General features: G+C 37.7%; 2 protein-coding genes across 2 annotated transcripts; one reads left to right on the forward strand and one right to left on the reverse strand.

The window, feature by feature from the left end:
* Positions 1-2,147: 2,147 nt before the first annotated feature.
* On the reverse strand, positions 2,148-8,879 carry lhpp (phospholysine phosphohistidine inorganic pyrophosphate phosphatase). Its single transcript, XM_073828157.1, has 7 exons — positions 8,723-8,879; positions 7,642-7,829; positions 6,199-6,352; positions 6,002-6,065; positions 4,783-4,875; positions 4,592-4,683; positions 2,148-2,598 (listed from the first exon to the last, which is right to left on the reverse strand). The coding sequence occupies exons 1-7, from the start codon at positions 8,851-8,853 to the stop codon at positions 2,508-2,510; spliced, it is 813 nt and encodes a 270-aa protein (XP_073684258.1). The 5' UTR covers positions 8,854-8,879; the 3' UTR covers positions 2,148-2,507.
* Positions 8,880-9,291: 412 nt separating this feature from the next.
* oat (ornithine aminotransferase) lies at positions 9,292-14,884 on the forward strand. Its single transcript, XM_073828903.1, has 5 exons — positions 9,292-9,481; positions 11,708-11,951; positions 13,797-14,021; positions 14,099-14,194; positions 14,458-14,884. The coding sequence occupies exons 2-5, from the start codon at positions 11,738-11,740 to the stop codon at positions 14,787-14,789; spliced, it is 867 nt and encodes a 288-aa protein (XP_073685004.1). The 5' UTR covers positions 9,292-9,481; positions 11,708-11,737; the 3' UTR covers positions 14,790-14,884.
* The last annotated feature ends 702 nt before the right edge of the window (positions 14,885-15,586 follow it).

Genomic DNA, 15,586 nt, shown 5'->3' on the forward strand with positions numbered 1-15,586 from the left:
CTTGTTATTCATGAAAGAATCCTGGGGGGAAAAAAATCACAGGTTCCAAAAAATATTTGGCAGCACAACTGTTGATATTATCCAACATTGATCATTCTAATAATAAATCAGCATATTAGAATGATCCCTGAAGGATCATGTGACACTTAAGACTGGAGTAACAGCTGATAAAAATTCAGCTTTTCATCACAGGAATAAATTCTATTTTAAAGTATGTTAATATATATATATATATATAAAACAACAACATTATTTTATATTGTAAAAACAATTTTCAATATTAATGTTTTTTCTGTATTTTTAATCAAATAAATGCAGTCTTGATGAGCATAAGAGACTTCTTTAAAGACTATTACAAGTCTTACTGACCCCAAACTTTTGAACGGTAGTGTATAAAAAAATAAAAATATAAATAAAATAACATACCAAGAAAAAAACATGTAACATGGGCAGCATTAACACATTTAATGTGTTCACTACTTTTAGCCAGCCCTCTCTCCTTGCTTTTCCAGCCTTTGCAGTGTTCCCTTGCGTTTTAATTAAACTCTGAAACTCCTGAAATCCCTCAATCAAGAGTTCTTGCTCTGCTGCAGAAAAATACTGAGCGCGCTCCTTCGTCATGTTCGCCGACCAATCAAAGAGTTGCCGATCAATGTTTCTACTATCGATACGTAGCCCCTTTTAAGCCACCCAGTGATCTCAAATAACTCCATCCAGCTATACTGATCATCAACAACAGGTGCGTTCGGAGAACCGAAATAGCGAGCTCATAGTTAGCGCGATGATTTGATCTTGGATGTGTCATTTGATCTTGGATGTAGTAAGCGAGGTACGAAGAACGGACCCCAGAGCTTGTTTTCATCAAACCAAACATGACAAGTGTGAACACACCCTAAAAGTTGCTTTTTCAAAGAGCTATACAGCAAAAGCACACTGCAAAAACTATAAATGTAATCAAGTAAAAGCTACCCTAAAATCTTGTTTTGTATACTTACTCTTTTTGGAGTTTTCATTACTCGCATTATTGATATAAAAAATGTCACCGCATAGCCTGCAAGTACGTGAATTATGACACACCTCATGTAAAATGACATATTTTATAGTTGCACTCGTGTTAATAACAGTTAAAAGAAGTTCGACCTGCGTCTGAAGACCTTGGTTTTTAGAATTCTTTTCCCTTCATCTCTCTGTGTCACGACGTGTGTTTTCTGTTGATAAACAGCAGTGAAAATGGAGTTTTGTGAAGTGAGATCTTCATACGGTGGATGTCATTCTGAGGAATCTGCTGCATTAGAATTAAAGCGTCTGTTTTACATCAGGATCAGAAGCTCCAGCAGCGTTTGTGGCATGTTCTGCTTTATCCGGAGACTGGAGTGAGTCTGGAGTGAGACCGGAGCAAGTTGTGAAATGAGCGCCGCTGAGAAACACAAAGGCGTCTGTGTGCGTCGACCTCTGCTCCACTTCCACAACAGATCTCCGTCATGATGTTTGTTCTGCTGCGTTTCATGTCTGCCAGCAAACATCAACATCACGCCGCCGAGATTTCCAGCTATTGTCCTGAATCAAGAGCAAACTCCACAAGAGCTCAGCAAACATCACATGATCTTCTGTATGAGGAGAACCAGATACCAAGATTCGTTAGGGATTGTGACGTTAGTTAAGGCACTTTTATTAATGCGAAAAAATGTTTTATTGATCATGGTGTGATGTTTGTTGAGCTGAATGTTAATTTAAAACAACCAGAGTGTCAAAACAGGAGGATTAGCCACTGCAAAAAATGGTTTTCTTAGATGTTTTGTTGTGTTTCCAGCCAAAATATCTGAAAATTCTTACTTTTCTAGACGAGTAAAAATGATTGTCGTTTTTGCTTAGAACAAGCAAAATAATCTGCCAATGGGGTAAGAAAAATAAGTGTTTTCTGTTTGAAATAAGATTTTTTTTGCTTAACCCATTGGCAGATTCTTTTGATTGTTCTAAGCAAAAACTCATTTCATTTTGATTTAATTTTTTTGTTTTTAGAAAAAAGTCTAGAAAATCCTTCTTGATCTAAGAATTGTTAGATATTTTGGCTGGAAACGAGACAAAATCGAAGTAAGAAAAGCATGTTTTGCAGTGTCATTCATGGAAATAGACAAATAAAACAACTTTGCTTAAAAGATTATTTAGTTTATCCTTGAATTATTCTGCTTTGTACGGCGCCTTACAATGCATTGCATCATCTCATAATTGTAACCAGTTATAATGCATTATATAACACTTGCTACACCTTTACAAAGTATAATGCATTAAGACACATGACAAACCTTTGAATGTTACAATGCATTTAACTGGTTGCCATTATGTGTGAAACGATACAATGTATCATAATTACATTATGAATGCTTTATAATGCATTACACACAAAGGCTGTAAGTCCAGTGTTATTGACTCTATTTACATATGTATTATTCATCTAGCATCACAGTTTTCTTCATGAGTCAGTGCAGCTTCATCAGCGTGATTCCTCATCAGTGATTGGTCAGTATGGCGTCCACAGCGGCGGCGAGGTTGTCCACATAAGCGTCGGCTTTTACGTTGGGGTGCTGCTCGTCGCTTGGCCTGCGGGACAGAAAACACTTATCAGAGATGATCAGAATCTCCTGTGAGCGAGAGGTCAAAGGTCACTCAGAGTTTGACCAATCATAGGCTGACTTCAGTGAGTAAGAGGGCGGAGCTTGAAGTGTCAGATGAGCATCTCTGATCAGATCTAAGAGACATGAGCATCAGTTCCAGAGATGATATATAGTGAACGCTCTGAGAATGAAGCGTTTGAGGCCTGATGTTTGTGTCGTGGCGTGTTCAGATGTTTACAGGCAACATCTAATCGTGGCAGACCAACAGGAACGACGAGCTCATTTGCGGCGGTGGACCTGATCTGAGAAAACCAGTCGCACCACTGAATGAAAGATCACTGCAGACGCTGTTTCTGCCTGGTTTTCCAGTAAAACAATATCTGAACACATTTACTGTTTTTGTCATTTCATCATATACAAGATTTTTGGAGAAACTGATCCAAAATGAAAAACACAAAGATAAACCAGCGGAGTCAGAAGATCAGCTGAATTCAGAGGAAACGGGTTTCTTTAGTGACGTCACTCAAACCCCCGGATGGTCTGATAACGGCCGCGGGTCACGGGAGTCTGTTTCTTCGTTAGTTTCATCCAATCAGAGCAGACGGGCGGCTGCGGAGAGCCTAATGATGCGTGACGCTGCTGTCAAACTCACTTCCTGTGCAAACACACTGAGATCAGCTGCACTGCATGCTGGGAATGAGCACTGACTGGCATGATTCAGTCGGCCAATCACAGGAGCTCCTGCTGCATCTGATACTGAGTTCAGCTGTAGGTGTTTACACACTCATATCTATATATCTGCTGCTAACACTGAATATCAATCATTATATGAGCAGAGCAAGGGGCGGGGCTTGCAGAGGGTTCAGATGATTGGATAGAGTGTGACATCACATGTTCATGTCCTCAAAAGAAGCAGCTTAATCTAACCAGATTGACTGACAGAAAAAAAGATTCGACTCTAACCTTGGAAAACAATGTAGTTATATGCAAACTACTGTGTGTTTTTTTTCTGATTAACAATTATAAATAGAAATATAAATGAATATAAATTATTTCTATTTATTTTTTGTCAGTCTTGGATTTGATCCAGTTCTTGTTTTTTTTTTTTTTTTAAAAAGCACTATTATGTCATTTTGTTGATTTATATTTTTGCACTGGACTTCAGCGCCACCTGCTGCTCACACACGGCTCCTGCATGAAGATAAAGGAGAAGTTCACTTCCAGAATAAAAATGCACAGATAATGTACTCACCCCCTTGTCATCCAAGATGTTCATGTCTTTCTTTCTTCAGTCGTAAAGAAATTATGTTTTATGAGGAAAACATTTCAGGAGTGTTCTCCATATAGTGGACTTCTACGGTGCCCTGAGTTTGAACTTCCAAAATGCAGCTTCAAAGAGCTCTAAATGATCCCAGCTGAGGAAGAAGGGTCTTATCTAACGAAACAATTATTTTTTTAAACAAATTGACAATTTCTATACTTTTTAACCTCAAATGCTCATCTTGTCTCGCTCTGCGATGCATACTCTGTGTATTCCAGTTCAAGACAGTTAGGGTATGTCCAAAAACTCCCATCTCATTTTCTCCTCCAACTTCAAAATCATCCTCCATCGCTGTTTTACCTTTTTTTTTTTGTAAAGGGTGTTTGATCTTCTTTGCATGTTCACTTTGTAAACACTGGGTTGGTACTTCTGCAGCGATGGGAGTTTTTGGACATACCCTAACTGTCTTGAACTGGAATACATAGAGTATGCATGTGCATCGCAGAGCTAGACAAGACCAGCATTTGAGCTTAAAAAGCATATAAATTTCTTTTTTTTTTTTTTTAAATGACCGATCGTTTCGCTAGGTAAGACTCTTCATGTACTCTAATGTACTCACAGATAAAGTCAGTGAGTACATTATCTGTAAATGTTTGTTCTGGAAGTGAGCAACTCCTATAATTCAGCATGATTTCTGTAGTGTTTTTCACACACTGACCTGTATTTGCCGGTTCTGACCTGAAGACCCTTCATCCCGCAGCGCTGAGCTCCACCTACATCATTGACCAGATCATCACCGATCATCACAACCTGACACACACAACACAACATCAGCACAGTAGAACATGGTAAACAGAACTTACTATGGTTTTACTGGCATTTACAGGCATATTCAATAAGGTGTCTGACCTCATGCGGCTGGAGCTTCATGTCATTGAGGACCGTCTGGAAGAACTTAGCTGATGGTTTTCCCACCACCTCCGCCTGAACGTCACACGCGTACTGAACAACACAACACAGGTGCATCATGGGAATGAACTGCGCTGATTACAGAGACTGCTGGGAAATACTCAGGTGTGTTCATGCGCTGATCGTACATCGCTCACTTCATTCCAGTCGAATTTTATTATCATTAGGATTGTTTCTTTCTAATATCAGTTTAAATTTGTACACATTTTTATTTGTCTTGCAAGCAGATTAAATAAAATTAGTTTAAAAAAAACTCAAGTTAAAATATTTTAAGCAAAAACAATAATCTTTTAATGTTCAACCCTTGTGCGTTCAAAAAACAAAAGATACACATAGGTGCAAAATGGACAAAAATGTCCATGTCCAAAAACTGTCATAAAAATATGATTTATTAATATTTTTTCACTTTCACTGATGTGGATTTTTTAACCAGCATCTGTTCTATCCGTAGATATCAAACATTCATTCATTTTCAGAATTGTAACCCTTTAAATGCTGGTTTGTTTGCATAATGCCACAGGTGTTTTTTATGGAAAAAATTAAAAATAGTAGTTAATTTCCATATACTAAATGCGAAGCAGGATTTTTTTCTTCGCTTATTACATTCTTGGGTGTGTCAATGAAGAACAACAACATTCATTTTGAGGCATTTATATTTATGTAGTGTTAGATTTTTATAAAAATAAATATATGACAAATTTGAAAAATGGCACAATCTAGTAAAAAATGGTAAAAATGTCAAATCTGAAGCCTTGCCGATCAAACGAATGCCTATTAGCAAATATTGCATCATTTAATAGTCAAATGGCCCTGGGTTAAAAAATTGCAGTTTTAAAGGGTTTCGATCTGGACATTTTTGTCCTTAAGGTCCTGAGTGGGAGTATTTTTTGTACGGAGGGTAAAATTGATTTTTTGAAGGAAATGAGGGAGAAATATTAAAATTTCAATAAAACCAAACACCTGAGCCAAGATGTATGCAGTTGGCATTAACACAGACACACTTATAACAAAAACTAAACTGAAATGGACAAAAATGTCCATAAGGTTGCACAAGGGTTAATAATGTCTGTAACTTTAAGTTCACTATAATAGTTTCATTCACACTTTCTTTAAGATGAGGAACCATCAAATCAGGTGACCTTTGACCTGCTGCATTCACCTCCAGTGCCTTCATAAACACACCCACATCCAGCTTCAGACCGTCCGTCTCCTTATAGTAGCGTCTGCAGAGGAAACGTGATGCGTATCAGACACACGGCAGTCTGACCTCTGACCTCTCCAACACACACATACAATGCATCATTACTCTAGCAGTACACAGGAACCCGTTTGAAAGCAGTCAGATGTGTGTCTCACCCTTGACCCAATGAGAACAGCAGCGGTTTCTCCAGGCCAATCAGAACACGGAAGGCTTCATTCAGGTTCTTGTAGGAGAAATTATCCGCCGCGTCTCCGACGACGACACAGTTTGGAGAACTCATGTCCACACCGGCAAACTCCGGGATCAGATCTGAGATCACACACACACACACACACACACACACACACACACACACACACACACAGACACACACACACACACACACACACACACACACACACACGCACACGCACACACACACACACACAGACACGCGCACGCACGCACACACACACACACACACACACACACACACACACACACACACACACACACACACACACACACACACACACAGACACGCGCACGCACGCACACACACACACACACACACACACACACACACACACACACACACACACACACACACGCACACGCACACGCACACGCACACGCACACACACACGCACACACACACACACACACACACACACAATACTCTGTACAGCTCTCTTTGTGAGGACATACAATCTCTAGCTACTAAACCTAAATCTAAACTACTCATCAGAACTAAGTGCCTCACCCAAACCCTAAACTTAACCTAACCTTTACCCAATTAGAACCTGATCCCTAAAACCAGGTCTTGACTCTCAAACAGTCCTTTAAATGTCTCAGAAAGTGAGGACCGGCCAAAATGTCCTCACTTTACAAAATGTAGAGTTACTTTTTCAAGTAAGTAACGCACGTTACTTTTCCCCTCCATTTATTGATCAAAAGCTCTCCTGTTTTGAGAGAAATTGTGAGTAAGATGTTCCTTTAGTTCTAGAATAAATGTGAACATGCATTAATTCATCTCACTCACTAAAAAACAGATACAGTATTCCTCAAAATGAACAAAAACACTGAAATTCAAGCAAACCTGCAATAATTAAATGTGTTCAATAATACAAATATCCTTTATGTATTTAATCCCATTTTATGAACCGATGTCTTTGCTGCCGACCTTCGATGATTCAGTTCATCCATACTAATAAGCAGAAATGACTCAAGATAATCTAACATTTGTTTTCTTTTTTTATTGCTGAAGAGTTGACATTTGTTCTTCTGCGGTCGACTGTACAGACGGAGATTTACTTTTCTCTAAACCTGAGGCTTTTGGTGTGAAAAGGCTTTTACATTTGACAAAAATACAACTTTTTATATTAAAAACAAACAAGCAAGTCCTGCCCAGATTTAAAAAGTAACGCAAAAGTAACGTAACGCATTACTTTCCATAAAAACTAACTAAGTAACGGAATTAGTTTCTTTTTTAGGGAGTAACTCAATATTGTAATGCATTACTTTTAAAAGTAACGTGTGTGTGTGTGTGTGTGTGTGAGTGTGAGTGTGTGTGTGTGTGTGTGTGTGTGTGTGTGTGTGTGAGAGAGAGAGTGCAGTACCGTCATACACCAGCAGGTGAGGCCGCAGTCCTCTGTCTCTGAGGATGTGAATGAGGGCCGGCGCGGGTGAGAACACATGACTGACGCTGATGTCGAAGCCCATCACACGCAGCTTCTGCACGAACCTCTCACGCGTGTTCTGAGTCTCGTTAGTGCAGAAACGCACCGTCAGACCCGAATCCATCAGCCTGACACACACACACACACACACTATCAATACTACTCATACTACATACTGCACACTAGGCGTTGTTTTATTTATTTAATTGTCTGATCAAATATATGTGGAGAATGATTACAGCCAACATCATTTTCATTCAACACATTGAAAATTGTGTACACTGAAAACTCAGTAGCCTACAGAATAGCATACTTCATCACATCACGTCACAATCATATAAAGATATGACAGAAATCTTGAGAATATCAGAATATTTTCAAGTGTGTGTACTTTATCAGTGTTTTTCTTTAGAAAACTTTACTTCACAACATTCCAAAGCATACTGTATTTTTTACTGCACTAAGTTTCATATTAAATATCATTTAATACTTAGTTTCATTAGAAATATACTACTTTCTTTCTTTTACTCAACTAATTCAAAGATTTACTTGAGTGCAAGAAAGTACTACATTTTAAATCTTCTTAAATATTAACAGTAAAACAAACAACTTCTATGAAATTTAGTTCAGTAAAAAGTACTTTGCAATGTAGTGAAGTATAGTTTTTCAAAGAAAAACACTACAGATACTTTTTTAATTGACTTGAGTATAGTAGAAATACTTCACCAATGTCCCGCTTTGGAGAACAGTATCTGATTTCAGCCAGTGGTTCGGATGTATACTGCAGATTTAGGCTAAAGTAGTATGCATACTAAGAGTTTGCATACTATGAAAGCGAGTCCAAGTATGGTAGTATGCTATTTCGAATCTATTCGATGTCTAATGCAAGACTCTTGTCAATACATGCTCAACTGTACTCCAAACATATCAGCATATGTTGTTATTATTATGCAACACTAAGAAAGCGTCCTGCAGTAATTAATGAGTAACTTTATTATGCAAATCGCGCGCTAGTTCTCACCTCTTCACCGCTTCTACAGATCCGTGTATCGCTTGTCCTCCTCCCTCTCCACTGTCATACAGAACCCCACACATGTCCAAAATCACTCCTTTCACACTTTTTAGCCACTCCATACTGCCTCCTGCAGCCATGCTCCTGACGCATCTGCGCACGCGCGAACAGAGACTTCTGGGAAATGAAGTTCTGCTGCTTCACACTGGACGCGCACGTAGACGCGGCTGACCAAAGAAGGAAAAAACACACTAGGGTGTTTGTAACACACAACTTTTGTCTTTTTCGTATGTTTTTGCTATTTTTATTATTAATGATAATATTAATAAATGTATAATTATGCCCAAACAACATTGAAAATATATGTCAACAGATATCCTGATGAAATTCAAGCACTGTACGCACTGTACAATTGATTTACTGCCTGTCAAATTTTCTAAGTGCTTGTAAATGAATAATCCTGCTCGAGGCAATACCTCATCAGTGTTGCATCACACCTCGAGTCTGTTCAGTGTCTCAATCTCAATCACTTCAGCTTCATCACTCACAGCTGCAATAAACAACATTAAACACTGTCAGAAATAGCTATTTCTTTTGTAAACAAATGTTTCACATTTCTACAAAAAGTGGTAAAGCGGAGCTATGGCAGAGTTTAACGCGGTTGCGTCATGACGCAGAGTGACGCGTGTGCGTGCATTTGAATAATCTATGTGTAGGCATCGTGAGGCTCGCATTCGGAGCAGAATCACCCGCACGGACCAGCAGAAGGTAAAACACACTCATAAACACGCACTACAGCGGCGAACAGCCAAAGGGGTCAGATAGAGGCGCTCACCGAGAGATAACTCCGGTTATTATTAATGCAGTGAGGGCTGATGAATATTTATTAACGCGAGTATGTTAATGACTCGCATCAGCTTCAGTACAGCAGCAGCAGCAGCGGCGAGGAAGAGGAAGAGGGTGATAAAGCGAACAGGTTGATGTAGGACTCAACGGGACTTTATTCAGTCATACTTTAATTTCTTATCAATTCATATAATATTTGAATTCAGTTTAATTTTTGTTTATTGACTGCTATGTAAACGTATTTACTGTACAGACCTGTCCTGTGTGTGTGTGTGTGTGTGTGTGTGTGTGTGAGTCTTTATTTAACCATTGGCAGCGCATGCAGTGGGCGTGATGAGGGCAGAGAGTTTTCAGCCAATCACCGCTCCAGGCTGCATTTGACGTGTGTCACGTGGTCAGGTGCCTGTATAAATAAGTGACACTTATTTCCACCTTCAGTGGAAAGTTTCCTAAGGAATCAGTTTAATAATTGATGACAGTCAGACTGATCATTAGTGTTGATAAGTCATGATTCTGATGAATGAGGCAGACTGAGCTCAAGCTGCTGATCTGTGGCTCATTGTGAGCGTCTGAATGACAAACTCAAGCTGGTCTGCTGCTTTCTGTCTGTTCATCAGTTTCTTTCACACGCTGCTGATCCAGACGCCACGTGTTCATCTCCACTAACACCAGCACAGGTCACTCCATCTGTGTCAGACGGCTCAGAGATTTCATAAGATCATAAAATGACATATAGCTCTGAGAATGACTGCTTGTAAAGGTTGGATTTGACTTCTATTTCTATTCACATTAATGCTGAAGCTTAAACTCATCAAACAAGAGTTTACAGAAGCTACATGTGAATGTGAATAAAGTAAATATGATGATTTGGTTTTTCCTCTCTCTAATGTCAGATGTCGTGCCAATGCAGGATATTAAACTCTGTCTTTGAAGGTTTCAGCTGAGGATGCAAGCGCATTGACCTGTGCTTATAATTCAGGATGTTTATTAGAGAATGTCACTTGTGTGGTTGTTATATACAGCCGTATATATATATTCATTCTCACATAGTTATACAGCTATCCTAATGAAAATCAACTTTTCATCAGTGCTGATTCACAGTCATATGGGAAACAGATTATTAAAGGTGAGCTGGGGGCAGTTGCATAAACATAGACGCTATATTACTATATTATCCAGGCTTGCTTTTCTGGTCTACCTTTTTGTAACGGACTTCAAACAGTTATGACCAGTCTTTCAGAAAACAAATGAGTAACTTTTTAAGACTAGTCAAAGCTGTCTATACAACATCACTGGTGAATTATTCATAAAAGCGCCAGGAGCAAGAATAATAAAAGTAACTTTTGCGAATGTTTTTTCATTTATGAAATTCTACAGTTATATTTATTCATCTAATAAACACAATATGGGTCTAACTTGAAGAAATTATGACAGAAATATGTTGCTATTGCAAAGTAAGATCACACCCATTTTTGAACATAGCCGTGAAAGTGCACTATCCAAACTTAAAATGTTATAATTCATGAACACTTTGGAAAACAGAGCTGTAAAGAAAATGCACTGTGCCATTTTTTATTTTATAAAAAAATATTTTACAAAATATTTTTGAATCCAGAACTGCTATAATAATAAAGCCTTATGTCTAAACAAGTTATGTTCCAAATTTGAAGTTGATATAAAAAAATGGTTCCTCTGAGATTTTATTTAGGCCGTTATACCACAAATAGCCACCGGGTGAAGCAATTTTTTGAAGCATTTTTCTGTCTAAATTTTTGTCACAAAATATGGAATCTTGAGACTTTCCGACGATATGTAGTTTGTCAAAATCTTGATTCTTAAAAAGCGTAATACATTTTGTAACATGACACTTGACTCCGCCCACAAAGGAGAGGAAACCAACAAAAGATTTTAAAGAACCATTAACCTGGTAACGCAACATCCTATTTAAAAAAACATTTCACAGGGTAAATTCTGAGGTTTTAAGCTTTCAAATGATATATAATTGAATTTTATTTGCGTCGTTAAATCACTATTTTCACGCTTATCGCTGTGGAACTGCTGTGAATCGATCATTTTAGTTGTTGAAGTGAAATGAAGTGAATCATCTGATCTCAGCAGGACTGAGGTGATTGAATGATTGTTTGTCAGTTTGTCTCAGTGTGAGTCGAACACGTCGTCATGAACAGCGTGAGGAGTCTGATGAGAGGCGTGGGCCGCGTGACGCCCGCTCTGAGCCGCGCAGTGCATTCTGGGATGCGCTCGTCCTCCTCGGCGGCGTCCAGAGCCAAAGCCGCGGAGCGTTCGCTGACGTCGGAGGAGGTTTACGCTCGCGAGGAGCGATACGGCGCTCATAACTATCACCCGCTGCCCGTGGCGCTGGAGCGAGGAGAGGGTAGGCGCTCACGCACAGAACTCTGGGAGTGTTTCACAATTACAACATAAACTCACAACTGATGAAAAGTCATAATTACCAGATATAAACTTAGATTTCAGACTTTATATCTTGGAATTTATATCTTAAGTCATTTTTTAGAGAGTATTTATTTAGAAATTGTGATATTTTTTCAGGATTCTTTAGTGAATAAAAAGCTTAAAAGAACAGCATTTATTCAAAATAGAAATCTTTTCTAACAATGTAAGTATTTGCTATCACTTTTTATCAATTTAATGCACCCTTGGTGAATAAAAGTATTAATTTCTTTCAAAAAAAAAAAAAAAGAAGAAGAAAAATTTGCTGACCCCAAACTTTTGACCGGTAGTGTATATATAAATACATATATATATATTTTTAAAAGTATCTTGCTGTATTGTATGTAAACACTTGTGTATATAATGTATATTATATATAAATATAAATATTTTACATACACATCTAACATATTTTTTCTTAAAACATACATGTACACTGCCACTCTTAAGTTTGGGTAAGTCAGTAAGATTTTTAAAAACATTTCTTGTGCTCATCAAGGCTGCTTTTATTTGATTAAAAAATACAGAAAGAATTGTAGTTTTGTGAAATATACTTAATTTAAAATAACTGTTTTCTATGTGATAATATTTTAAAATGTAATTTATTCCTGCGATCAAAGCTGAATTTTCAGCATCATTACTATTACTATTAATACATCATAGTCTTCAGTGTCACGTGATCCTTCAGAAATCATTCTAATACACTGATTTATTATTATTATTATTATGTTGGAAACATACTGCTTAAAATTTTGTTGGAACCTGTGATTCCGGAAGTCTTTAATAAATAAAAAAAGAACAGCACTTATTAAAAAATTGAAATCTTTTGTAGCAATATAAACTACCATCTAAAGGTTGTGCTCAGTAAATTTTATTCTGTCTTTTTTAAAAAGAAATTAATACTTTTATTCAGCAAGGATGTGCTAAATTGATTAAAAAAAGTGACAGCAAAGACGTATATTGTTAGAAAAGACTTCTATTTTGAAGTAATTATTCAGCATATTAGAAGGATTTTGAATAAATATACAGAGTACACACACATATAGTATGTAAAAACATAAACTTTTATTTTCAATCCATTAATCACGACTAATCGTTTTGCAGCTCTATGATTCAAATTTCTGACTTTTTCTCAAAATTCTCACAAAAAAGAGTTTTTATTTTAAGAATTCTGAGTTGAATCAGAATTGCAAGAAAAACAATCAGAATTTTGAGGGAAAAGTCACTGTTACCACCATTTTTTTCAGAAGTTATGAGCAATAAAAAATGTTTTTGAACACTGCAAAAAATGCTTTTCATAAATCAAGAAGGATTTTCTAGAGGAGTAAAAATTAGAACAGACAAAATAATCTGCCAATGGGGTAAGCAAAAAAATATTATTTCAAACTGAAAACAAGAATATTTTGCTTACCCCATTGGCAGATTATTTTAACCATAGTTTAATCATTATCTTATCAATTTTGACTTTTTTGACTTTTACTCATCTAGAAAATCCTTCTTGATTTAGGAATTTTAAGATATTTTGGCTGGAAACAAGACTAAGACAAAAAAACAAGACAAAAAGCTAAGTAAGAAAAGCAGTTTTTCCCAGTGAAGCTGCATGCATCTCTTCTGTGTTCATCTCCAGTAGTTTGCTATAGTTTAGTCAAAATAATATAGTATACAATAGTCTGCATTCTCTACACAGCATGCTTAAATGTAAAAACATAAGTATATTAGTTTAGCGTGAGATCAGATCTGTGATGGGTGTTGTTCCGGTGTGTCGCAGGGGTTCAGGTGTGGGACGTGGAGGGCCGCAGGTACTTTGACTTCCTGAGCGCGTACAGCGCCGTCAACCAGGGTCACTGCCACCCCAAGATCATCTCCGCTCTCACGGCTCAGGCCTCGCGACTGACGCTCACCTCCAGAGCCTTCTACAACGACGTGCTGGGCGCCTACGAGCAGTACATCACCCGCCTGTTCGGATACGACAAAGTGCTGCCCATGAACACAGGTACGGATCACCCTTCAGCCGTCAGGTCGGCGGTTACGGTCGGGTGTGGCGTCTAATCCTGCTGTTGTGTGTTGAAGGTGTGGAGGGCGGAGAGACGGCCTGTAAGCTGGCCCGGAAGTGGGCGTACACCGTCAAGGGCGTCCCCAAAAATCAGGCAAAGATCGTGTTCGCAGGTGAGACAACAGCTGACTGTCGACATCACTCACGCAGGCTTATACTTGTTCAGGAATGAGGACACAAAGAGGATTTACTTGCATCTCCAAATCCATAAGTTTGCTTTTTTATTTTTGATCAAGTAAATTGATTGGCATATAAGAATTCATAATAATAAAAAACATCTGACTGATCCTAAACTGTTTAGCATCAGTGTATGTCATGTTAAAGGCTGTTGTGATGTGAGATGATCATCTGTGTGTTTCTGCTCTGGTTCCCGCAGACGGTAATTTCTGGGGTCGTACGATGGCGGCCATCTCCAGCTCGACGGACCCCAGCAGCTACGAGGGTTTCGGTCCGTTCATGCCAGGGTTTGAGCTGGTCCCGTATAACGACGTCTCTGCGCTGGAGGTACGGCACTGTCTTCATTTACACATGATCTGTCATCCTCTTGAACACATGAGGTCAGCTGCTCTAACTCAGTGTAGACCACAGTTGAGAACCAAACCTTCACCAGAAGTTCAAACAAACATGAAATGGGAAACACTTATCAAACAAAGAGAAGCTATAAAGGCCTCCAGCTGTTTACCATCTGATTTAAAAAATTGGGCGTAGCACCATATTATCCCGTAGGGGCATTTTTTGTCAGTGACTTTCAAACAGCACACATACAAACACGTGCAGTCAAACAATACAAATTCAAAATATTTCTTTTGCCTTAATTTGTCCTCAGTCTTCAGTTTTAGTTGTTTAAAAATTTTACAGTTTTAAAATAATTATTTTTTACTGTAGAGTGAAAATCACAATAGTATGACTATTTCTTGTTTTGTTGATTTATTAATAATAAATAACAATCATAAAGTTATCATTATACTAATTGTCATGTATTATAATAATACTACTATATTAATAATTATAATATACTACGACTAATTAATATTCGTATTGTTGCTGTTAGAGCTAACATTATTAGAGCTGCAAAGCGATTAGTCGTGATTAATTGATTCAAAATAAAAGTTTGTTTGCATACTACATAATGTATGTGTACTGTGTGTAATGATATGTGTATAAATGTAAATACACACACATATGTGACCCTGGAGCACGAAACCAGTCTGAAGTAGCACAGGTATATTTGTGTCAATAGCCAACAATACATGTTATGGGTCAAAATTATAACTTTTTCTTTATGCCAAAAATCATTAGGATATTAAGATCATGTTCTATGAAGATATTTTGTAGAATTCCTGCCCTAAACATATCAAAACCTAATTTTTGATTAGTAATATGCATTGCTAAGAACTCTGTCCTAACACACAATACATTGATTAATTGCAACTAATTGTTTTGTAGCTCTAAATATTATGATGATTATATTATTATTTTATGATCTTATTGATATAAAATCAATA

The sequence above is a fragment of the Garra rufa genome, chromosome 22 (genome assembly GCF_049309525.1).
Source record: "Garra rufa chromosome 22, GarRuf1.0, whole genome shotgun sequence".
Classification (NCBI taxonomy): domain Eukaryota; kingdom Metazoa; phylum Chordata; class Actinopteri; order Cypriniformes; family Cyprinidae; genus Garra; species Garra rufa.